Raw genomic sequence first — 25,093 nt, 5'->3', positions numbered from 1 at the left:
CTTCACACCCTCCTCAATTAAGTTGACCTTCCATAGGAAACAATATAAGCATATCCTTTCAATAAGGTCTTACAAAAAACTTACATAAATTATAGTTAAGAATATACAAATGTATTTAGTCTAGTATACTAAAACTACACTGAGATATCAATTTTCACCTTTCAGGTTTGCAAACATTCTCCCATTTGAGAGCACACCTTGGCAAGGCTATGAGGAAGCATGTACATTCATATATTGCTGACAGGAGGAAAAATAGGGACTGGCCTTACAGCTGGCACTGTGGCGATACCTATCAAAATTACAAAGGCATGTCTTATGACCCCACAATCTCACTTCAGCAAATGTTTCCTACAGACATGGCATCATTCATAGTGTGAACTGCCATGTGGACCAGGTTATTTACTGCAGCATCATTTAAAATAGCAAAAGGGTGTGGATAAAATAAAATATACACATACAAAGGACTTGATGTGACTGAGAGAGAATAAATGAACGAATAAATAAGGGAAATTTCTATGTACAAAGGTGGACAGATCTCCAAGATGCATTGTTAAGTGTAAGGAAAAGTGCTGAAGCGTGTTTTTATTTTTTAAATGGAAGAAAGGGCAAGAACATATGAGCAAATGTTCATAATTTCATATATATGTGTATGTACATTATGCATATACATACAGAAACTCTAGAAGAGTACCTAAGAAATCACAAAAGTAGTTATGAGGGAAGGTGATGGGATAGATAGGCTATTTACTCTCTGAATCTCATCCTTCTTATCTGTGGATTAGAGAACATAATTCTACGTATCTCATTAATTATGAGAATTAAATGAAATTTTGAAAATACTCTGGAAGGTGGTAGACATAGAGCAGAAATTGAATAGTCATTTCTTCCTTTCTCTTAAAATTACTGCTGTAATAACCATGTCACACAGGGGTCAGCAAAGTCTGGCCTGTGTGCCAAATATAGCCTCCACCCCCACACACGCACCTGTTTTTGTAAATAGTTTTATTGTAACACTGCCACATTCATTCCTTTATGTCAGCGATTTTCAACTGGTGTGCCACAAGAATTTTTAAAACATGCAATACCTGACTGTTTAGTCAGGGGCACTGACGTCTTTTCCCTTAGATCAGCGGTTCTCAACCTGTGGGTCGCGACCCCTTTGAGGGTCAAACGACCCTTTCACAGGGGTCACCTAAGACCATTGGAAAACACATGTATAATTATATATTGTTTTTGTGATTAATCACTATGCTTTCATTATGTTCAATTTGTAACAATGAAAATACATCCTACATACCAGATATTTACATTATGATTCATAACAGTAGCAAAATTACAGTTATGAAGTAGCAACAAAAATAATTTTATGGTTGGGGGTCACCACAACATGAGGAACTGTATTAAAGGGTCGCGGCATTAGGAAGGTTGAGAACCACTGCCTTAGATTGTCAAATTAAAAAATGGTAACAGCCAACACAACAGCCATCCAGTGTGAATGAATCAAAATTATACCTAATTCTTTTGTCAGGTTGGCAAAAAATATATTTGTTTGTTTGTTGTTTGTGCTGCAGAATTTTAGTAATTAGTTTATGTGTGCCATGAGATGAAAAAGTTTGAAAATCGCTGCGTTATTGTTTGGTTGCTGTCAGCTACAATATAGGAATAGAGTTGAGTAGTTTCAACAGAGACTGTGCAAAGCCTAAAACATTTACTATCTGGTCCTTCATGGAAAAATTTGCCGACTCCTGGTCTAACTGATTATGGCCCTTCCATCTGCAATTCTCTAATCGCCCGATGATGAATCGCAAGCCAGATCTCTCTCCCAGACCATGTGTCTGTGAATGGCTGGTCTTGGCTCACTCAGACATGCTCTTGTATCTTTACAAAGGTCTCCCAAAAGCTGCAATGATCAATCACCATCGCTTATGGTATGCAACCGGCCTCAGTCTTATAAGCAGGGTTACGAAAGATGATATCATCTATACCACTCTGCCCTTGTACCACAGCGCTGCGCTTATGATTGGCTTACATGGATGCATCGTGGCTGGTAAGCTTTTTCTCTCAACAAGGCAATGGAGGTCAGTATACATTCACATCTACTCATAAGAAAAAGTAATTCAAAATTTGGCTACTCTCCTGAGTGGTAGAAAGTGTTAATAACAAAGCTGTGTGACTCACACATGGCAAGCAGGTATTTAAATAATTTCTATTTTTTCATGCCTGCTTATCTAATAGTATAATGCTATAATTGTTCAGTATGTCAAGGGAGAAACTTTTAAAAAATATTTGATGTCTTTATCCAGGTCAAAACACTTGATTTTTTTTATTTTACTTTTTTTTCTTTTTTTTGAGAAAGAGAGAGAAAGGAAGAGGGGGAGAGGAATATCAAAGATCAGTGCAAGAGTAATCATTCAGCTGCCTCCTGCACACCTCTTACAAGGGATTGAGCCCACAACCCAAGAATATGCCTTGACTAGGAATTGAACCAGCAACCTTTCCCATGAATGGGATGACACCTCACCAACTGAGCCACAGCAGCCAAGGCAAACACTTGATTCTTATATTTCATTCATAATTCTCTGCCATCATTTCCATTTTTAGAAATCTACATGTTGGTCTCCATTAGCATTTCATTTAAACTTTTCCTTCAGTTGTTCCCATTCTACTTTATTCTTCCCTACTCCTACAACTCCTCAGCTCTGGTCAGAATACCTGGCTTGTCATCTCTTCTCTTCCCTTCTCAGACTTTACCATTCAAAACAGAGTTGCCACCCTCTCTTCTTTCAGTAGGATTGATGCCAACTTTCATACATTAAGGCTCTGTCTTGTATCCTCCTGTTCCAGGAAACCATCTCTAACGCTCTAAGCTAAAAAACTTAAATTTTTCTCAACATGTTATTTTATTATGAATAATTATATATGTTTATACAGGGTATTCCCCCCCCCCAAAAAAAATGTATACACACTTAACGGCTCATAGCTCAGTTTTGAAAATGAAATGTATTTTAATAAACACTGCTTTTATAATTATTCAAAGTATGTGTATAAATTTTGGGTGGGACACCCTAAATATACACATATACATATACAACTGCCCAAGACTCTGCTTCTTTCCCTCACCAACTTAGTGGGCTGCTGTAAAACACTTAGCCCCATATCCGCCTCCAAATCAGCAGGAAATGAGTGGCCCTGATCATACTGCTGGGCCCTGTGAGAACAGGGTAACTCTGAGGCTCCCAAAAAGACAATGCAATCACTCACACATTCCCTTGAGCAGCAAAAATACATGCAAAAGAAGGAATAAATAGTCTTTTTTAAAATGTCTCCTCTTTGAAAACATTGGATTTTTGTATATATAGGAGTAAAAATAAACTAAGAACATAAATATTTGTGAGTTTATTTCACTTTGCTACATTTCATGCCTCTAATTAGGTTAAATATAATAGATACATTATTTTACCCATTGTGATAGTCTCCTATTGCTACTATAACAAATCACAAACTTAGTAGTTTAAAAGAACACAGATTTGTTCTCTTACTGTTTTGAATGTCAGAAGTCCTAAAATCAAGGTATCAGCAGAGCTGCATTCCTTCTGAAAGCTCTAGGGCAGAATCTAGTTCCTTGCCTTTTCTAGCTTCTAAAGGCTGCCTGCTTTCCTTGGTTCATGGCCCCTTCTTTCACCTTCAAAGCATATCACTCCAGCCTTGGTTTCCATCATCCCATCTCCTTTGGCCCTTGACCTTCTTGCCTTCCTCTCATAAGGATCCTTGTGATTATATCGGGCCCACACAGATAATCCAGCATAATCTTCCCACCTCAAAATTCTTAACTTAATTACATCTAAACAGACCCTTTTGCCATGTAAGGTGGAATATTCACAGGTTCTAGGGATTGGGATGTGGACATCTTGGGGAACAATTTTCTCTACTCCCCCAACAAAGAAGAATTCTCCTGCTTGCTCAAGAACCTGGCTCTCCAGTGCCCACACAATGAAGTCTGGTTCCTCCACCTGGCACTTCCAAGCTCTCCATGACTGCGCCCCTAGCTGCTTCTCCAGCTTCATCTTTCATGAGCCAGCCACGCTTTACCACCCCACTTACAAGTCAACTGAGTGTTGGCCATCCTCCAACACCTTCTGAATTATCCTGTCTTTATGTTCATGCTTTTTCCTCTGCCTGGAATTCTCTCATCTTTCTCCATATTCATTTCTCAAGAGCTAATTCAAATTCTACCTCTTCCAAAAATTGCCTTTCTCGGCCCTTGCCCAAACAGAATTAATGTACACACACACACACACACACACACACACACTCACATTCCCTTAGGGTCTTGCTTGAACCTTTTATTTATTGCACACTGACTTTTATTAGAAAGACTTTTTTATGTCTTCTTCTGACTAGATTGGAGGCTCCTACAGGACAAAACCAGGTCTCATTTGGGTTTTTATGCATTGAATGTACTTGGTACTCAGCACATTTATGAGTGTAATACTTGTAGCTCTTTTTTTACTAACCCTTTCTATTCCTTCTCTGTAGGTGCCACTCTAGTTTTGCGGAACAAATTTTCAGCCAGCCAGTTTTGGGATGATTGCCGAAAATACAACGTCACTGTCATTCAGTATATCGGTGAACTGCTTCGGTATTTATGCAACTCACCCCAGGTAACTCCCCATGTTTTATTATCTTTTTGAAATGGATAAGATGGGAATTCAAGTCAGTTTGGGTCATGCTAGGCTTTAGCTGGTTTATATGTATCATTTTTTATTTTTAGTCTTTAATTGTTTGTCACAAAAAAGTGCTTGGCACCACCCTATCACATAGAAGAGATTTGCTAGATTACAGTTGCTTTTAATATTATCACTCCCTACCTTTGTTCCTGTTTTCACATCTTACCCTCTTTTCCACTCTCTGCCTATTTAAAGCCTACTCAGGTTCAAAGCTCAGCTCAAATGATTGCTTATATGACAAGAGTCATTACTCTCTGCCGTACATCATTTGATATCTACCCATTATGGTCCTGGTCACATTGCAGGTGTTTGTCTTCATGTCTCCCATTCTCCCTGGGGAATAAAAGTTTTGATGGCTGGGACCACATCTTGTCTCCTGGCCTTCTCTTATACCAAAGGCAGTCAGGAAACTTAGTTAATGTTACTTTAATGAATAAGTCCCCATGTGGCTTTGAAACTATCTAAGTCTGACGGTTTGGAACAGATGCCCCAGGGTGACTCCAAGGGCCCTGGATCTATCCCGTTTACACATGTCCAGATATCTTGATGGAATATTTGGGAGAGCACCTCCTGCCCAGTCCCTCAGCTCTCGCCAGCCTGCCTGGGGACCAGATCAGGGCTTCTCAGCAGTGGCACTGATGACATTTTAGTCCCTTCACCCTTTGCTGTGTGGACTTATTGAATGCACTGTAGGATACTTAGTAATATCTTCGGCTTTTTCCCAGGACATGCCAGTAGTACCCTTCCATTCCTCCCCCAGATCGTGATCATCAAAATGTCCTGAAACACTGCCAGATGTCCCCTGGCAGGCAACATCATCCTCAGTTGAGAAACACTAGACTAGGCAATGCAGTAAGTTCACCAGATTCTACTTCCTTTAATCATTTCACTCATCATAGGAAAACAAATTAGAGGGATCACCAAGTTGATAAATTGCTATTTATAAACATTGGTTATGTTCAACTTACTTAACAGCCGCTGTGTATAAGAAGTTCGCGTATAAGAAGTTTAAGTATAAGAAGCTCTAGCCCCAGTTTTCTCATTCAGTTTTGAACCACATGCCACCTCATCAGAGGCCCCTCCTACTAACAACAAAGTTATCACCCTGCCTCTTACCGTTCATCTCGTGGATTACTGCTTTTCGCAGCACTATCACCTCTGACATAGTCCAGGTGTACATGACTGTTGTCTGTCTCCCCCAATTAAATGAAATCTCCATGCACTGGGGGCTTTGTTGGCTGCCAGATCCCTAGCACCAAGATCTGTATCTGGCACATCCTAGGCAGCAACAAATTTTGCTGAATGAACATCTAAGTTCTCACCAAGGAAAGATATATAATTAAGTTAATGGAAGTAATATGTTCCCCCAAAATGTTAGGGCTTTGTACTTATTATTCTGACTTGGGGGGCAGATTCAAAGGATTCATGAGGGTCATAAGTAGTGGTAAGCTAGGTTAGGACCTTTTCTACAACAATTTCTGTTGATGTCATTATTGAATTTTTTTCACATTAGTTTTCCATCTGGTCTTCAAGGTTGCATGACTCTCTATTAAAACCCAGGAATCCATATGGGGCCCTTCTGTTTGGCATTTCTTTTCTGCCTAACGTTACCTCCTTGTCAAATAGAAGTCTCCTAAGGGAGAGCATGTTATTTCTATTAGTTCTAACGGGAGCTGCCTTTGGACTTGAGGAAAAGAAATGTTTGTGTGTAGCTCTTTCAGACTCACACACACTCTAATAATATACCACTACACACCCATTCGATGGCTACTACCAAAAAACAGAAAACAACACGTGTTGGCAAGGATGTGGAGAAATTGGAACCCTGTGTACTTCTGGTGGAAATGTAAAATGGTACAGTTACTGTGAAAAACAATATGGCAGTTCCTCAAAAAATTACCATTCGATGGCTACTACCAAAAAACAGAAAACAACACGTGTTGGCAAGGATGTGGAGAAATTGGAACCCAGTGTACTTCTGGTGGGAATGTAAAATGGTACAGTTACTGTGAAGAACAGTATGGCAGTTCCTCAAAAAATTAAAAATAAAATTACCATCTGATCCAGCAATTCCACTTCTGAGTACATATCCAGAAGAACTTAAAGCAAGGTCTCAAAGAGCTATTTGTACACCATGTTCATAACAGCATTATCATAATAGCTAAAATATGGAAGCAACCCAAGTGTCCATGGATGGATGGATGGATAAGCAAAAAGCGGAGGCACAGGAAGCTACACAGATTCTGAAAATCTCTTGACATACAAATTTGCTCAGAAGGAAAAAGAGGGAACCTATGTTTATGAAATTGGTTTTAAAAAGCAGTGGTATTGTACGCCATGTTCACAGCGGTTTTATTCATAATAACTAAAACATAGAAGCAACACAAGTGTCGGTCCACAGATGAATGGATAAGCAAAATGTGGTACTGTACATACATACATACAATGGAATATTATTCAGCTTTAAAAAGGAAGGAAATTCTGAAATATGCTACAATATGGGTGAACCTTGAGGACATTATATTAAGTGAAATAACCAGTCACAAAAAGACAAACATGGTATGATTCCATTTATATGCGGTACTTAGAGTTGCCAAAATCATGGTGGTTGCCAAGAGCTGGGGGAGGGAAGTAATAACATGGTATGATTCCATTTATATGCGGTACTTAGAGTAGCCAAAATCATGGAGACAGAAAAGTAGAATGGTGGTTGCCAAGAGCTGGGGGAGGGAAGTAAAGGGAAGCTATGGTTTAATGGGTACAGAGTTTAGTTTTACAAGATGAAAAGAGTTATGGAGATGGATGCTAGTGATGGTTGCACAACACTATGAATATATTTAATACCACCAAACCCTATACTTAAAAATGGTTAAGGTAGTAAATTTTGTTATGTGTATTTTACTACAATTTAAAAAGAAAACAGGTCATGATAGGAAGCCCAGATGGATGTAAAGGAAGATTGTATTAAATGAACTCCCCAAACAAAAGTAGAACTAATGGTGGAAGGCTGTAGATCAATGTAATCAGGATCTTTCTCACCTTTAGAGCTGCCTAAAAAGGCTGTCCCTGGAAGGGCTAATCACCATCTCTAGCAGCGGATATCAGGGAGGCAACTTCTGCTTTAGCTGAGCACATGAGCCCAATGACATCCTTCCTCAGACATGGCATGGCTCCTCAGGAGAATTTGGGGTATTCTGGAGTAATGCTTCTCCTCCCTCTTTTTAACCACATTCAGTAGCTCCTTTGGTAGAGCAGAGGAGTAGGGAGGTATGCTCCTAGCCATCCTTAGGGGAGGAGTTCAGATTTGGAGCAAGGGACTTAATGTAGTGCTTAAAAGCAAGAACTCTGGAGTCAGCAGGCCTGACTCCTGATTCTACTGTTTGATCGGGATAGTTAACCTTTAAATCTGTTTCCCATCAGCCAATAGGGGAAACAAGAGTACCTACCTCACAAGGGGCTGTGAAGGCAAAATGATGTATGTTAAGCATGTAGTAAAGTACCTGACACTATAATCAACAAATGGTAACCATTATTCTCATTGTTTTCAGTGCTGAAGAATGTATAGCTCATAGTAGTTGCTCTATACATAGTCATTGAATGAATCAAAGAAAATTCTGCCACACATACACAAAGGAAGAAATAAGAGAAGATACTCAAATTAGTCAATTACTCTTATCTAATGTTGAGAGGGGGTTGGTTAGCAACGCTATTGACTTAAGTGATTTTTTTACAGTATTATTGTTGAAGAGTCTTATCTATTTACCTGTTTTCCATTGTTATATTTGGGGCTTAGCATTCTGAGCACCTCTTTACAATGAAAGGCTAGTTTGGTTCATTTCCTGCCGTGTGTAGTTGTCAGCTCCCATTTAGTTTGTGTCATTGCCTAAAAAGACAGCATCATTCAGTGTTCCAGTTATTTATTGGAACAAGATACCTCTAAAGCTGAGTGTTTCTCTACTCCAATTAGGGACTGAAGCTATAGAAAGAGGTCGAAATGAGGCTTTGTCCTGCCTACTAAGAGTGTGACCTAGGCAGAAGGAGGAAAGGGAACCAGAAAGAGTTCTAGGGACCACACATAGCAGGCATGATATCAGGAAGGGGAAATAAGGTAGACCAGAACTCTGAAATAGCTGAATAAACTCAGCTTATATCCTAGTGTTATCTGCCATCCTTCCAAAACTAGGTAACCTCTGTGGTCCTTTCCCAGGCCAAAATGTCTGTCTGTGTCACCTCCATTCTGGTAGAAAACACAATAAAGAGGTATGTAACAGCGCAGAGTGGAGAGTGACTAGTTTGACCTGTGGGGGCCAGGACAGGGACAGGCAAGAGGAAGGAGGGAAAGAGCAGAATCAGGGAAGGCTGCCACAGAAGGTGAGTTTTGAAGAGTGCAGAGGAGTTCCCCAGCCACGCAGAGAAAGAAGGGCTTCTGGTTAGCTGGAACACATGCGCAGAGCTGCAGAGCGGTCGGGGGAAGGGCCTGGCATATTGGGAACTGCGAGCAGTGTGGCAGAAGGCGAGACTGGTTGACTGGGCCAGGTGAGAAGGGCTTTACTTTGCTGAGAACTAATTGTGACTGTGGCAAAGCATCCTAACGGGCCTTTCATGGAAGAGTGATGTGGGAGAGGGTGGTTTAGACAGTCCCGTGGCCGCAGTCGGAAGATCCCCTAGAGGGAGAGAGGCCTCTCTATAAAGCAGAGACGTTGAGCCTCGCCCTTTTATTCCTGTCAGTGGGTGCTTCGTCCTCTCCTGGGGAGCCAGGCTGAAGTCTAGCATATTCACTGGTAAGAACATGGACTGAGGAACTGTTTTGAAGATGGTGAATACCTTCTGCCCTTTCACCTCTTGGAAGTCTCCCAAAACCCAGGAGGACAAGAAAAAGATGCACATTGTCTTAGAAACCAAGAGACATAGCAACAGGGAACTACGTAGTACAAAGCAGAGAGCTGAAGGTCACTGTCATCACAGGACTGAGGGAGGTGAAAAAAGAGGCAGGTGCCAACAAGAAGGAAATTGAGGACGCCAAACACAACTGCAGATGGCATGAGGTGTCAGGCTTGGAAATAAGAGGATTTTTGAAAGTGAAAGTGTGTGTGGGAAACAGCTAAACCTGCTGCCCCCGCTCCCACCCTCGTGGGAGGTAGGAGGTTTATCCGCTGGAGAAGACCTAGAGAGGCTTTGAACTCAAGGACCCCAAGAGCAAGCAGGGAAGGGGTGAGGCACTGAACATAGAGGTTGAGTAAATATCTACTTACTGACCAGGGAAACCCCCAGCTCCCGGTACAGCTTTTAGAACTCCAGGAGCCAGTTTATGCTTATAGACAAGAGAATGGAGGCGGGTAATTCTTAGGGAGAACTCAACTTTCCCAGAAAAGAAATTGGACTTTGTTCACTGCCCCATCACCAGATAGTGCAGCCCACCTGGCAATGGCCTCTTCCCACCACATAAAGCTACTGAAACAGGTTTTTTAAAAATATATTTGTGGGGTTTTTTTTATTTCAGAGGAAGTGAGAGGGAGAGATAGAAACATCAATGATGAGAATCATTGATTGCCTGCCTCCTGCACGCCCCCTACTGGGGACCGAGCCCAAAACCCAGGCATGTGCCCTGACCGGGAATCGAACTGTGACATCCTGGTTCATAGGTCGACGCTCAACCACTGAACCACACTGGCTGGGCTCAAACATCTTTTAGTTGCCTTATTCCCAAATATAAACAGACATCAAGGATCAACAGACACCTGAGGAAAGCCTCCAACAGAAATGATCATTTAAAGAAAAGAAGCAGCAGCCTCAATTTATATAGCAGGAAAAACTTCCCAAAACCTGTAATTAATATCCTCAGAGATATTATAAAAGATATTATATCCATAAAACAAGAATAGTATGCTATCAAAGAAAATAATAAGATCTCCTGAAAAACAATTTTTTTTAATCCATAGAAAGTTTGGAATATAAAGTTGAGAAATCTTACAGCAAGTTGGAGAAAAGATAAAGTGGTGGACATGAGGGGAGGCAACATAAAGAAAATTTGAATATGAATCCAAAAGATCCAATATCTAATTAATAGGAAATCGGGGAAAGAATAGAGAAAGTATAGAGGAGGAAATTATCAAAGAAATAATACAAAAAAACTTCCAAGAACTGAAGGACAGTTTGAAAAAGCCAATAGAGTACCCAATAAAAACTAGGCCAGGATGAAATTTAAGACCAAAAAATGAGGAAGAAAAGATTCTATAAGAATAACATTTGACTTGCCAACAACAACACTGCAATGCCTTCAAAATGCCAAAAGTGTTGCCTATCTAGAATTCTGTATCCAATCAAATTATTGATCAAGTGTACAATAAGAATAATTTCAGACATCCAAAGTCTCAAAATAATTCACCTCCTATTCATCAACTTCAGGAAGTTACTAGAAAAAAAATGTTCCACCCAAACAGGAGAGTGAAAGAGAGAGTTGAAGGCCCAGGATCCAGGAAGGAGAGGGAAGGGAATCGCCAGGCCTGGGGAGCAAGTAGTCCAGACTGGAGCTGAGGCTCAAAGGAGCATGATGGAAATTATATCATCTGATCAATTTCACCATGAGGGAAATTTTACTTAGAGGCTGTTGGAAAGTGAGAAAAGACCTACAAAGAGAAACTTAAAAAGCAAAGCAAAAAGATGGAATTCTTACCATTTGCAACAGCATGGATGGAACTGGAGAGCATTATTCGAAGTGAAATAAGCCAGTCAATGAAAGAAAAATACCACATGATCTCACTCATTTATGGATAATAAAGACCATTATAAACTGATGAACAAAAATAGATACAGAGGAAGGGATTAAGAGATCAACCGAAGGACTTGTATGCATGCATATGCGCATAACCAATGGACACAAGACACTGGAGGGTAGGGGAGGCCCGGGGAATGTCAAGGGGGGAAAAAAGGAGACATATGTAATACTCTTTGTAATACTTTAAGCAATAAAACAAAATTTAAAAAAAATAAAAGCAAAGCAAATGGGCAGGGAGGTGATTAATTCTAGGAGAAATAAAAATTTATTCAAGAATTTAATCAGAGGATATTACTTGACTCATCAAAAGTATATTATGAGCAAAGCAATTTGAGCACTGAATATTGATTTAACCAGAAATTGTGACATTGGGGAAATGGGAAAGAGCTTGATTCTCATCTAGTACAATAGGAAATCAATAAGTAATGTCTAAAATTGATTAATCAAAAGATAGTAGTATAAGCCTTTAATTTAGAAATAAGAGGATAAGAAACAGTTATAAGTTAAAAGGGTGGTGGGCTGGGACAAAGGATGAGAACAGAGAAGTGAATGAACAGCTTCCTTCATCTAAAAGCCTTTCAGTACGATTCAATTCTTAAACTATGTGTCTGTCACTTTTTTTTTTAATTAAGGGAGAAAAGCCCTCCCTGAAGTCACATAGATTTGGATTTGAATCTTGGAGAAACTATGTTGCGACCAGTGTGATCTCGGCAAATTATTTTAATCCTCTCAGGTTTAATTTCCTCAATTGTTATTTGAAGCAAATGCTTTCCTACCTCTCACTTTTTGATAGGGTTCTTTAGAAACTTAGGCAATTGCCTGACACATAGTAAAGCCCTCAGTGAAAGTTTTCTCTACTCTAATTACCTGGGGCCCTACCTTCCTCTTTGGCTACCCTGACCTCTCACCCTCCATCGGTCATTAAATCCCATGAGGATGTAAACCCCCAGGTGTTTGCACGTTGCAGCTCACCTGTAATGTGAAGTAGAAGGTTTGATCCTTTTAAAGAAAACTGAGCCAGGTGACCCTTGACTTCACATACAGCTCGTTCTTTTGAGGAGTGGCTTTGGTGATGTGGAAACACCATGTCTCCTCTGGGAAAGGAGAACTCGAGTCGCAGCCATCTCACTCTTAGGTGAGAACCCGCCATCTCTGAAGGCTCCAGGATCTCGAGGTTTATGTCCACAAACATTTCCAGCCTAGAGCCTTAATCCCTTCTGTTGACATAATAAGATCCCTCAGATTATGATGGAAACTGAGCCCATGGTATTGTGACTATGCCCAGCTACCTGCCACCGCAGGTGACAGCTGCACCTGTGAGGGAGGCTGGCCCACTTCCCACACACCCAAGGCACCTGCAGCCTCCTGCGCCCTCTGCCCTGCCCTGTGCTGGTGTCCCAGCTACTAACTGTTGAACAGGGAAGTCGAGGGTTTTCTGGTGGAGTTATTTCCTCTTTTCCTTCAGGGGTTGCATTATATGCAAAGCACAGGTCCAGCTACTGTGGATGATATAGAAATATATTTGGCCTCAAAGACATTTACAATCTAATGGGGTGGTCAGTTGGGGCAAAGAATGATATAGAAATATATTTGGTCTCAAAGGTGTTTACAGTCTATTGGGGGAGATAGATGTTCACCACCCATTAGATAAGGAAATGAACTAAGATTGTGGGCTGCAGACGGAATAAGTAAGGTCTTGAGTTTACATGTTAGACTGCTACTTTGGAGCTTCTCACACGGGCCTGGGAGCAGGTAAGCCCCAGGTCAGGGGGTTATTTTTAAGCAAAAGAAAGTATTCTTCCAATATCTGTGACCTTTTATTCCTGGAGTGGCAGTGAGGCATAGCAGTGGTGGGGCGTAAGGGTGGTCTCTGAAAAGCCGACAGTTCTTACCGAGAACAGTGGCTATGGACAGACAGGATGCCACAGAATTCATTATCCCAATGGAGACACTTGAGAGTGAAAGGAGTGTAACAAGCACATCTGGACAACAGCAGACGCCGAGACAGGTCTTGGCAAACCGTGGCCTCCCTACTTACAGGTACTTAGTCATTATAAAAGGGAATAGATTCGGTGACCTCTGGACCTAGGGTTCATGCAGGTTCAAACGGCTTTTCAGGTAACCCACCATTAAATTGTAAATGCTTCTGAGACCAAATATACTTCTGTATCATCTGCAGTACCTGGCACGGTTCTCTATACATTTCCTCCTCGGTAAGGTTGCTCAGGCGGCCCAGTTTTTACCAGTGGCCAACAGCTGTCCATCTCTCTGGTTAGGATTCCTGAAAGAGCTTCCCCACCTGAGTTTTGACCAAGAAGCTACTTAAAAAGTAAATGTATATAAGCTGCTCCCCAGCTCCCTTGGCTCCTCCTGCATGGAAACCAATTCAAGGTTTGCTTTGGTTTGGTGTATACGTGCCCTATCCACACCCTCGCCTTTATCAGAAAACTGCCTCTCTCTTCAAACAGTTCTTTTCCAAGAGGAACCCTTATTCTTTAGTCACTTCACAGTAATTCCACAGAGTAGGGAAGGGTATATACTGTTTAGAGCATATGCTTTTCAAAGCAAAATGCTGTTCGATCAAAGAAATTAAAACTTGATCTTTGAAGCGAGTCCTCATTACCTAGCACTTTTACCCCATTCTATTCGGTTTTCCGTTAGAGTAGAAATCATAGAGTAACAAGTTAAAATTATACTTAATATTTACCTGCCTCTCCCACAAGGCTGCGATCTCCTTGAGGACATCAATTGCCTTATTAATATAACATATAATTATAAACACCATAGGTTTAGACATATTTGCAGGAGCCTCATAAATGATATGGTCGAGTGGTATGCACGCCAGTCTTAACTCCTCCTCTCTTGCTGGCACAAGCTGTCCTTTGCATTTTACATTCAAAACAGCTTTTCCTTTTGTGATTTTTATTTATAGCAAAGCATACGCCTCCCAGGCCACGGAGGCAACTGGGAGCCAGCTTTCTCCTACTCTTCCCCTTGCCAACCCTGTGGGGCAGTGTCATTGTCTCGGTCTTGTGACCGCTGGTCTATCTGTTAAATGAGGGCATGATCAAGATCATTCTCTCCAGGCCCCTCAGGCTCTAACATTATTGCTCTTTAATGGCTCTTTGGAAAATGACCTTTCTCCTTGGACTGCGTTCCCAGTTTTCTTCTTCCTTGTCCAGTGAAAATCGTTGCTTCAGATTGTTCTAGTGAGTCTCTGACAGATCTCCTTTCTGGCAATTCACTGAGATTCAGCCCCATCAAGAAAACAATCAATACATTGTTCTAGCTTCAGATTGGATATGGGTTAAATGTTGGCATCACTGAGTTCTGTCAAATTGTCTCAGCTTGCCTCTTAAAAATCAAAATGGGAAAATCCAAGTCTTTTGGTTATTAAATCAGAGGACTAGCTGTTGGCCCAGACTGCGTGTGTTGGGGGAAAGGAGGAGTTATGTGCATGGGTGACAGAGAATGTGTGCACTAAGGTGAATTCATAACCAACACAAGTACTGTATGTGGAACCATAAAGCCAATTGTTAATATGTGAGCGCAGTCTCCAGAGATGTTTCAATTTGGTCTCCTCCTCCTCCTCCAACAGAAACCAAACGACCGTGATCACAAAGTGAGAGTAGCCATGGGAAATGGCTTGCGAGGAGATGTGTGGAGAGAATTCATCAAGAGATTTGGGGACATTCACATTTATGAGTTCTATGCTTCCACTGAAGGCAATATCGGCTTTGTGAATTATACGGGAAAAATTGGCGCTGTTGGAAGAGCAAACTACCTACAGAGAGTAAGTACACTGAAAAATGAGAGCATATATAGCCAGTTTTCAGAATACAGAGAGTTCTTAAAAGCTATGTCAGGATGATGTTATTATGAGAATTTCATAAAGCATCAGAGCTGCAGTCCATTTATATCACCAAGAGAGGTTTGGGTCAGCCTCTGTAACAAGGACCTCACAAAGATAGGGTGCTGTAATTTAAAAATCTTAATGTCTGTGAATAACAACCCATTCGGTCTTTGCCATCTGCAATTCAGGTAAAGTTTCCCTATGTCACTTACATGTGTATATGATAAAACACCTGAAAGTTACTGGTTCCATAAGTTTACCATAGTCTGTGAAATGGTGAAATGTGGTATTTCCATTCCATTGTGCTGTGGGTTACTACCATCTGGGGAACTTTTTACACACACAGGGGCAGGGCCTCAGCCCCTAAGCTTTGGATGCAGGCGTCTTGAGGTGGGACCCAGGCATCAGTGTTTTTTGAAAACTCTGCAGCCAGAGTTAAGAAGCATTATCTTATAAAGATTTGTGTTCTCACAGACAACAGGGGGATGAAAGCATGAGTGTGGGGGGAGGTTGGGGTTAATGGGGGGATGAGGACACATTTGTAATACCTTAACCAATAAAGAAATTAAAGATTAAAAAAAGATTTGTGTTCTAGTAACTGCATTAAAAATATATTTCTTATTAATTGAGATGTAATTGACATATAACATTATATTAGTTTCAGGGGTACAACATAATGATTCAATATTTGTATATATTGCAAAATGATCACCACAATAAGTCCAGTTAACATCTCATCACCTCACATAGTTACCATTTTTTTTTCTTGTGATAAGAACTTTTTTTAATCCTCACCTGAGGATATTTTTTCCATTGCTTTTTCAACCAGAGTGGAAGGAGGGATGAAGTGGAGGGAGAGAGAGAGAGAAACATCAATATGAGAGAGCCACCTCCACTAGGGGTGGGGAGCAAACCTGAAACCCAGGTACATGCCCTTGACTGGGAGTCAAACCCACGACCCTTCAGTGAGCAAGCCATACTCTAACCACTGAAACACCAGCCAGACTGTCATAAGAACTTTTAAGATCTACTCTCTTAGCAACTTTTAAATATGCAACACACTATTATTAACTACTAGTGCCCCGGTGCATGGATTCATGCACATTGAAAGGAAATTCATTAGAAGGTGGTAGGCGGGTTGGGACTGGGCGAGACGGGCTGGACATGCCCTGGAGCCAACCTCCCTCAGTCCCTCCCCAGCTGGCCACACCTGGGGCGACACCACAGCTCAAAGGGCATCTTCGGAGTGAGTGGGTCCCTCCAGTAGGTGGGGTTCCTCAGCTTGGCCTGCGGGGACCGGGCCAAAACCGGCTCTCTGACATTCCCCGAGGGGTCCCGGATTGGGAGAGGGTGGTCATTGTGCATCATAGCTACCGGTTGGATAGTCGAATGGTCAGACGGTCACTTAGACTTTTACTAGTATATAGAGAGAGGGGCCTGGTACACAAATTAGTGCACAGGTAGGGTTCGGCCAGCCCAACCCGATCAAGGCTGATCGGGCCGGGCCGGCTGGGGGGAGGGGCCACGGGCGGTTGGCCAGCCAGCCCTGCCCCCTGGTTGAACACCTGGTTGAACTCTTGGTCAAACTCCTGGTTGAGGGGACAATTTGCATATTAGCCTTTTATTATATAGGATAGATAGTCACCACACTGTACATTACATACCCAGGACTTATTTATTTTATAACTGGAAATTTCTATCTTTTAACCATGTTCACCCATTTTTTTAAGTTAAACATATCCTCACCCAAGGATGTGTTTTTATTGATTTTAAAGAGAGAGAAAGAAATACAGAGAGAGAGAGACATTGATCGATTGCCTCCTGTACATGCCCAACTGGATCTAACCTGCACCCTGGGCATGTGCCCTGAGATTCGAACCCACAACCTTGCAGTGTATAGGATGACACTCCAACCAACTAAGCCACACCAGCCAGGGCCACTTTCACCCATTTTTACCCACTCTTCACTCCTCACCTCTGGCAATCACCAATCTGTTCTCTAAATCTAGGAATTCATTCTTTTTTCAAATTCCACATATAATGAGGTCATGTGGTATTTGTCTTTCTCTGTCTGACTTATTTCATTTAGCATAATGTCCTCAAGGTTCATCCATGTTGTTGCAAGTGGCAAAATTTCCTTTTTATGGGTGAATAATATTCCATTGTATAAATACATCACTGTATATACACCACACTTTCTTTATCCTCTCTTCTATCAATGGACACCTAAGTTGTTTCCATGTTTTTGCTATTGTAAATAATGCTGCAATGAACCTGGGGTGCATACATCTTTTCTAATTAGTGTTTTCATTTCCTTTGGATAAATACCCCAGAAATGGAATTGCTGGATCATATGGTAGTTCCATTTTTAATTTTTTGAGGAACCTCCATACTGTTTTCCATTGTGGCTGCACCAATCTGCATTCCCACCAATAGTGCACAAGGGTTCCCTTTTCTCCACACCCGCTTCGGCATTTGTTATTTCTTTTTTTACATATTCTTTTATTGATTTCAGAGAGGACGGGAGAGAGACATGGAAACATGATGAGAATCCTTGATCAGCTGCCTCAAACACACCCACTACTGGGGATTGAACCCTCAATGTGCCCTGACTGGGAATTGAATCATGACCTCCTGGTTCACAGGTTGACGCTCAACCACTGAGCTACACCAGCCAGGCTCTTGTCTTTTTTATAGTAGCCATTCAAATAGACGTGAGGGGCTATCTCATTGTGGTTTTGATTTGCATTTCCCTTATAATTAGTGATGCTGAACATCTTTTCAGGTACCTGTAAGTCATCTATATGTCTTCTCTGGAAAATGTCTATTTAGACTATTTGTCTACTTATTAATTGGATTGTTTGTTTTGCTATTGAGCTGTATAAGTTCTTTGTGTATTTTGGATGCTAACCTCTTATCAGTTATATGATTGACATTTCCTGTTTTTAAGCCAACTCACATATGTATACTAACCTCTTATGAGATATATGATTGACATTTCCTATTTTTAAGCCAGAAGTCTCTTTTATTGCCTGGGATCTCCAGACAATCTCTTTGCCATTTTTGTGCTCAAGCAGTCAGTCTTAGGTGACCACCTAGTTTTCAAAATCTCAGGAAGATTCTGCAAATGCTGAGCCTCCACTGGCTTGAGCAGTGACAGCTGTCTTTATGCCTCTGGTAACTTGTCCTGGCCAAAACAGCCACCCAGAGCTCCCAAGCAACCTGTGTCTCCAGGGACTGACGAGCTGAGTACAGAGGGCAGTGGTGCGTGAGCATAAGAGATCAGATTCCAGCACAATCATATACTGACTGAATGACCCAGGGCAAATCACTTTATGTTCCTTAGACCTCAACTCATCATCTGTAAAACAGAGATTAAAGAGAGAAAATATAGAGCCCAGTGCCAGGCCCAAACTCAATGTTGTTAAAGGAAAAGGGTTGTTGAAAGGATTCAATTAAATAATTTATGAAAAGGCCATTAGAGGATATAGCCCGAATGCCTGTCACATAATATCCTTGAATAATTGTTAGCTGTTATGATTATTTTCATTCCATTCCTTCTATTCTAGCCTGGTCTCTAGACATTCCCAAGTCCAGGAAACCTCCCTGACAATGACAGCCAAACCTGTACTACACAGGTCTCTCCACTGTCCTCCACACCTGGGCCATCCAATACGGTAGCCACTCGCTAAGTGTGGCTATGTAAACTTAAACTGCATAAATAAAATTTTAATTTAGTTCTTCATTCACTCTAGCCACCTCTCAAGTGCTCAGTAGCCATACTTTGTGATTACCATGTTGAGCAGTACAAATATAGAATACTTCCCTCATCATAGACAATTCTGCTGGGCAGCACCCTAGAGACTGAGAATCGATTTCCCACTCCACACTGGGAGAGGGTCTGTCTTCGCTAGTTTCAGTCCAAGCTATACTAGCCCAGACCTGAAAGACCCAGGCTAAATGCAGTTCAGAACAAGAGAGGGCACAAAGCTGAGCCCAGGCACGGTGCAAGCTGTCAGTGTTGTTATGATGAGTTACAAGGAAACAACCCACACGTGAGGACCTTAGGAGTTGGTGCTGTGTGTTACTAGTTCTTTGTATCACATCCATTGATTGCTATGTTTTATTGTCAGTTTTTCTAGTTTATACAAATCTATATTTTAAAACTAAAAAGGAGGAGGGGGAGATGGCCCTGTAATTGATGTGGAAAGAAGCATGAGTTACCACCCCTATTGTTTTTTTCACATTCTTGCATATAAAAAAATCTACATTTGTTGACTATGAATGCCACTTGGTTTTTAATGGTTATCTGCTACTACCAAAACACATAATTGGTTAATTTATCATATAGATTTGAATTTAAATTTGAAATGGACACAGTAATTATGGGTGATAATTACATCTAAATACTGTCATATTTGTACCTATCTGTTAACAGAGAAAATAACGCACTTATTGCCCTTACTAAATTATATAAATTAAAATTTTTATGCCATTGAATTATAGTATATATGATGGAGTTTTAATTATTTTTTAGCCATATTAAAATTTTTATGCCATTGAATTATAGTATATATGAAACATGATGGAGTTTTAATTATTTTATAGCCATGGGCATGAAGTAATTATACTATTGAACCTTAAATATATTGGAGAGCATGTCTCTGGAAGTGTAAAACATACAACAGGGGCGCATTAAGGTTATATAAGATTTTAAAAATGCACTTGTGATATGTCCACCAGAAAACATGTACTAGTATGAGACTGTTCATAACAGCTTTATTTTTAGTAGTCCAAAACTGAAACAATCCAAATGCCTGTTAAGGAGAATAGATAAATTAATTGCTGTATATTCATACAAGAAAAACCACTGAAACAAACATCAACGTGGATGGATGACTGTCTCACGCAGTGTGTTGAGTGAAAGAAGCAAACACAAAGGCAAATATTTACTTCATTTATTGGGAGTTTAGACTACTTGATGGTGATACAGTCAGAATGGTGGTTAACTTGACAGAAGGGGCAGGAGGAAACTTTCTAAGGTAATGAAAATATTTAATATCTTGATCTGGATGGTAGGTACATGGGTGTTCATACATACAAAATTCACCAAGGTATACCCTTAAGATAGGTGTTCGTTATATACTTTATGCATGCAGTACTACAATAAAAAAGAAAAAAATGTGAAAATGTATGCTCAACGTGATCTATTTTAATTTCACTAGAAAGTTGTATCTTATGAGCTGATTAAATATGATGTGGAGAAAGATGAGCCTGTCCGAGATGAAAATGGATATTGCATCAAAGTTCCCAAAGGTACAGTGGATTTTTGTTCAATTAACCATTCATTTTCTTCTTTTTTTAATTTTGAGAGAGAGAGAGAGAAGTATTTGTTGTTTCACTTATTTATGCATTCATTGGTTGATCCTTGTATGTACCTTGCAACCTTGGTATATGGGGATGATGCTCTAGCCAACTGAGTACCCAGCCAGGGCCTAAGCTGTCATTTTCTTACCTTGACTAAATGCCTGTTAAGAACTACCATATCATTGCTAAAATGAACACCAGGTAAATTTATTAGAGTGAAGGGGAAAAAGAGATTTATGTACACTCAGAATTAGTTACAGAAACTCCAAAAGATACTAATTTAACCACTACATGTAACATAATTGTAGTTTGAAACCTAGCTTAACAACTTCTTGATTGTGAGGTTAGCATTTTGTGGGAAGAGATATATAATTATGGTTGCAAAACTATAGTTTTAGGGAGTCTTTGAAACTACTATTCATTTGTTTAATTATGTGTATAAGTAATTATTCAGTAAAAGGTTAGCATTTAAAAATTACAAATGTGTGGCCATATGGAATAATGTGTGCACATTGCTGCAGACCAAGATCAACAGTAATTGATATAAATGTGAGAAGTCTGGCAGAAGGCTGACCAGGACTCCTTTTGATATTCACAGGGTGAATATCTACATTTTATTACCTGCTGCTGACTCAATGGCCTAAAGCAAACTCCCCCAAGACCTGACAATCTTACTGTTTGCTAAACATTACCATTGATATGTCTGTTTGCATTCCTAAAGGCAATTGTGTATTCTAGCTAATAAAAACAGCTGGGAATGGAGCAACAGAGAGAGCTTGACCGTCATGGTTAGGCTGTCCTCTGGTTCCCCCGGTAATTATAAAAATTAATATTCCATCTTGTGTGTATCATTTGCGCGTCAGCCCTCCCTCCAAGTCTTTGAACCCGCGAAAGCCACGCTGGCCGTGGACTCTCGCAGCACATAGTATATGTATATGTATGTATATGATGTATATGAATATACATGCACATGTGTAGCCAGCCTGCTGCTAATGAGTTGCATAGCATCAAATTTAAGAGGTTACTAATAAAATGTGCCTACTGCAAGCTCATAAAATAACAATGTGCTTTCTTCTCTCTTAGGTGAAGTTGGACTCCTAGTTTGCAGAATCACAGAACTTACACCATTTAGTGGCTATGCTGGAGGAAAATCTCAGACAGAAAAGAAAAAACTGAGAGATGTCTTTAAGAAAGGAGATGTCTATTTCAACAGTGGAGATCTCTTAATGATTGACCATGACAATTTCGTCTACTTCCACGACAGAGTTGGCGATACATTCCGGTGGGTTTCTCTGAATTATGGAGAAACATGCTCAATTTGGCGTACTCCTAAATTGAAATCCCATTCCATTTTGGTTATGGGACCCCATTTTCTTCTATCTCTTTACCATGTCAATTCAACCTCCTGATTCCTAGAAAAAAAGGAGCAAAATATATAAGGGGTCACTCTTCAATGCACAGATAACTTGGTTGAGCAACACCAAATGAAAGTAAGGTGGGAAACCTTAGTGCAGTGGTTCTCAACCTGTGGGTTGCGACCCCCTTGGGGTTGAACGACCCATTCACAGGGGTCACCTAAGACCATCGGAAAACACATAAATAATTACATATTGTTTTTGTGATTAATCACTATGCTTTCATTATGTTCAATTTGTAACAATGAAAATACATCCTGCATATCAGATATTTACATTACAATTCATAACAGTAGCAAAATTACAGTTATGAAGTAGCAACGAAAATAATTTTATGGTTGGGGGTCACCACAACATGAAGAACTGTATTAAAGGGTCACAGCATTAGGAAGGTTGAGAACCACTGCCTTAGTGTATACATGTGTCTCAATAGCTTAGTCCATCCAGTTCCTCCATTATTACTGGTCACGCATAGGACAGCCAGGGATTTTCAGTTTTCAATTATGGGGATTTTCTTCAGCTAAAATCCAATGCAAATTAAGGTGGAGCTGATTTAGTTGAAGAGGAGGGATTTGGAGTCCTACCTGCTTCCCTCCCTCTTACTCTCCATCCCCAACCAGGTACCTTTCCCCAGAACCCCCAGGTCAGTGCACCAGTTTGCAAGTCATGATAATAGATCATGAAATGAATTCCCAACAACAGCACGGCCCTCCAGCCTCATAACACTTTTGCTTAATCATCTTCCTTCCTTCATGGACTCGCTGAGGCCAGGCCCCAGCTCCCAGCACAGTGCCTGACACACATAATTACCTTTTGTATGAATTAATGAGGAAGGGATGGAAGTTGTATATTGAAGTAGAAAGAGTGTGGATCTGAATGAGGAGAACAGAGTTCCCAGGCTCACCTCTGCCCCTGAACATCTGTGTTAGCAAGGCAGGTGACCTTTCTCGACCCAGTTTCTTCATCCGTGAAGTGAAGGTCCCGATGACCCTCAGTGTTCCTCCCATCTGAAATATTCCCTAACTCAGGATCCCTGTCATTATTTTATGCCACCTTCATGTCACTGAAAAGATTCCCGGTCAGGAGAAAATCGACTTCTATGAGATATTTTAAAAAAAATTTTAATGTAAAAAACAATAACTTTATGAAGTGAAAAATAGCACTTGGTTGGCACTAACATTATAGTCTCCTTGCAAATAAAGAATGATATTTTATCTTATTAAAAGCTTTCTTATTGCCCTGAGACCCTGAAATACAAATATGAAATTTTATTAAACACAAGTTCACTAATTGAATGAAATAGCAACCAAAGTTAGAGAATGAGGAAAGGGAGAGACTTACATACAGCAAAAAGTCATTGAACTTGGTTGGCACTAACATTATAGTCTCCTTGCAAATAAAGAATGATATTTTATCTTATTAAAAGCTTTCTTATTGCCCTGAGACCCTGAAATACAAATATGAAATTTTATTAAACACAAGTTCACTAATTGAATGAAATAGCAACCAAAGTTAGAGAATGAAGAAAGGGAGAGATTTACATACAGCAAAAAGTCATTGATGGGTTTTTGTTTTGTTTAGTTTTTTGTTAATTTTCACCTGAGAACAGTTTTTTCCCATTAATTTTTAGAAAGTAGAAGGGAAGGGGAGAGACAAAAGAAACATCAATGTGAGAGACAAATGGATTGGTTGCCTCCCGCACACAGCCCAACTGGAGCCGGGAATTGAGCCTGCAACCGAGGCACATGCCCTTGACTGGAATCAAACCCGCCACCCTTCAGTCTGAGGGCTGGCGCTGAGCAAACCAACTAGGGCCATTGATGGTTTATTTTTTATTTCCATTGCCTTTCTTAGGCCAAGTCTGTGTTTTGACATTAGAACAGCATCATTCTGTAAGTCATGTTCCATGTGGCTAGATTGGAATTCTGCATTTTATTATTTAGGAGTATGCCTTTGTCTTTTGTTCCTCAAGCATGGTGCTTCTCCCATGATGAAGTTGGGGAATTTGGGGACCAAGGTGAGGTATAGAGTGCAGCCACCCCACAGAGGTCTGGAGGGAACCAGCTACTTCCTGTCATCACATCCTGAGCCAGAGACCACCTGTGACCTCTGCTAACCTCACCTTTTCTTCCAGGTGGAAAGGAGAAAATGTGGCCACCACTGAAGTTGCTGACACACTGGGACTGGTTGATTTTGTCCAAGAAGCAAATGTTTATGGAGTGCCTGTGCCAGGTATGCACGAGATATTATAAATCTGTGCCTAAATCCATATCATTTTAACCCCAGGGCAAAGTACGCCATTGCCTTCTCCTGTCGGCTGGAGAATCAAATGACTCCATCAGCCACTTGAGTAAGGGGTTTATGTGTGGCTTATGTTCCTTTATAAATCATCCCGGTCAGTACACCTGAACCTGGCCTTCCTCTGTGGCTCAGCTCCCCAGCTGGGCTCCCCGGCAAGCCACATCTCTCCAGGACTCCAGGTCCCATGCTGCATCTGGCACTCCTCAAGAGAAGATGCAGCACGCTGGAGAGCTGGGAGATGGGATGTGAGACACAAGTAAGAGCAAGTACAGTTGCTACGAGAAGACATTGTCAGCCATCACACCACACTGGGCTCTCACAGACCCCACCTGGAATCTTGCACACACTTTTAAAGCAGGTCCCTGACCCAGCCCACCTGACTGAGTTTCAGAATCATGACATCGAGCCTTCTTCCATAGACCTGCTTCTCCCAGCAGCGTGGGGAGTGCCCAGGTCTGATTTGGGATCTTGGCTCCAATACCAGCTGGCTGTTTGGCTTCAGCCATATCACTAAAATTAGGGATCACACCAGTCTTGTCATGAAGATTGTCCAGAGAACTAATTCATTTCAATGACATAAATAGTAAAAATATATTTGTCAGATATGTACATGAGTGTTGTCATGAGGAGAAATCATTTTTGTTATAGACTAGGG

At 40.8% G+C, this 25,093-nt stretch overlaps 1 protein-coding gene across 1 annotated transcript in view; it reads left to right on the top strand.

The window, feature by feature from the left end:
- The window catches only part of SLC27A2 (solute carrier family 27 (fatty acid transporter), member 2), a gene marked incomplete at its 5' end in the record, with an annotated part of 43,503 nt that overhangs the window by 11,460 nt on the left and 6,950 nt on the right, over positions 1–25,093 (top strand). The window contains 6 exons of the mRNA XM_005863987.2: positions 1,889–2,047; positions 4,537–4,661; positions 15,101–15,295; positions 20,581–20,671; positions 21,806–22,004; positions 24,272–24,369. Coding sequence (XP_005864049.1) covers positions 1,889–2,047; positions 4,537–4,661; positions 15,101–15,295; positions 20,581–20,671; positions 21,806–22,004; positions 24,272–24,369 — 867 coding nt within the window. The remainder of the gene's footprint in view (positions 1–1,888; positions 2,048–4,536; positions 4,662–15,100; positions 15,296–20,580; positions 20,672–21,805; positions 22,005–24,271; positions 24,370–25,093) is intronic.

The sequence above is a fragment of the Myotis brandtii genome, unplaced genomic scaffold, assembly GCF_000412655.1.
Source record: "Myotis brandtii unplaced genomic scaffold, ASM41265v1 scaffold182, whole genome shotgun sequence".
Lineage (NCBI taxonomy): Eukaryota > Metazoa > Chordata > Mammalia > Chiroptera > Vespertilionidae > Myotis > Myotis brandtii.
The sequence above is the reverse complement of the archived record's forward strand: the minus strand, read 5'-3'. Positions and strand labels throughout refer to the sequence as shown.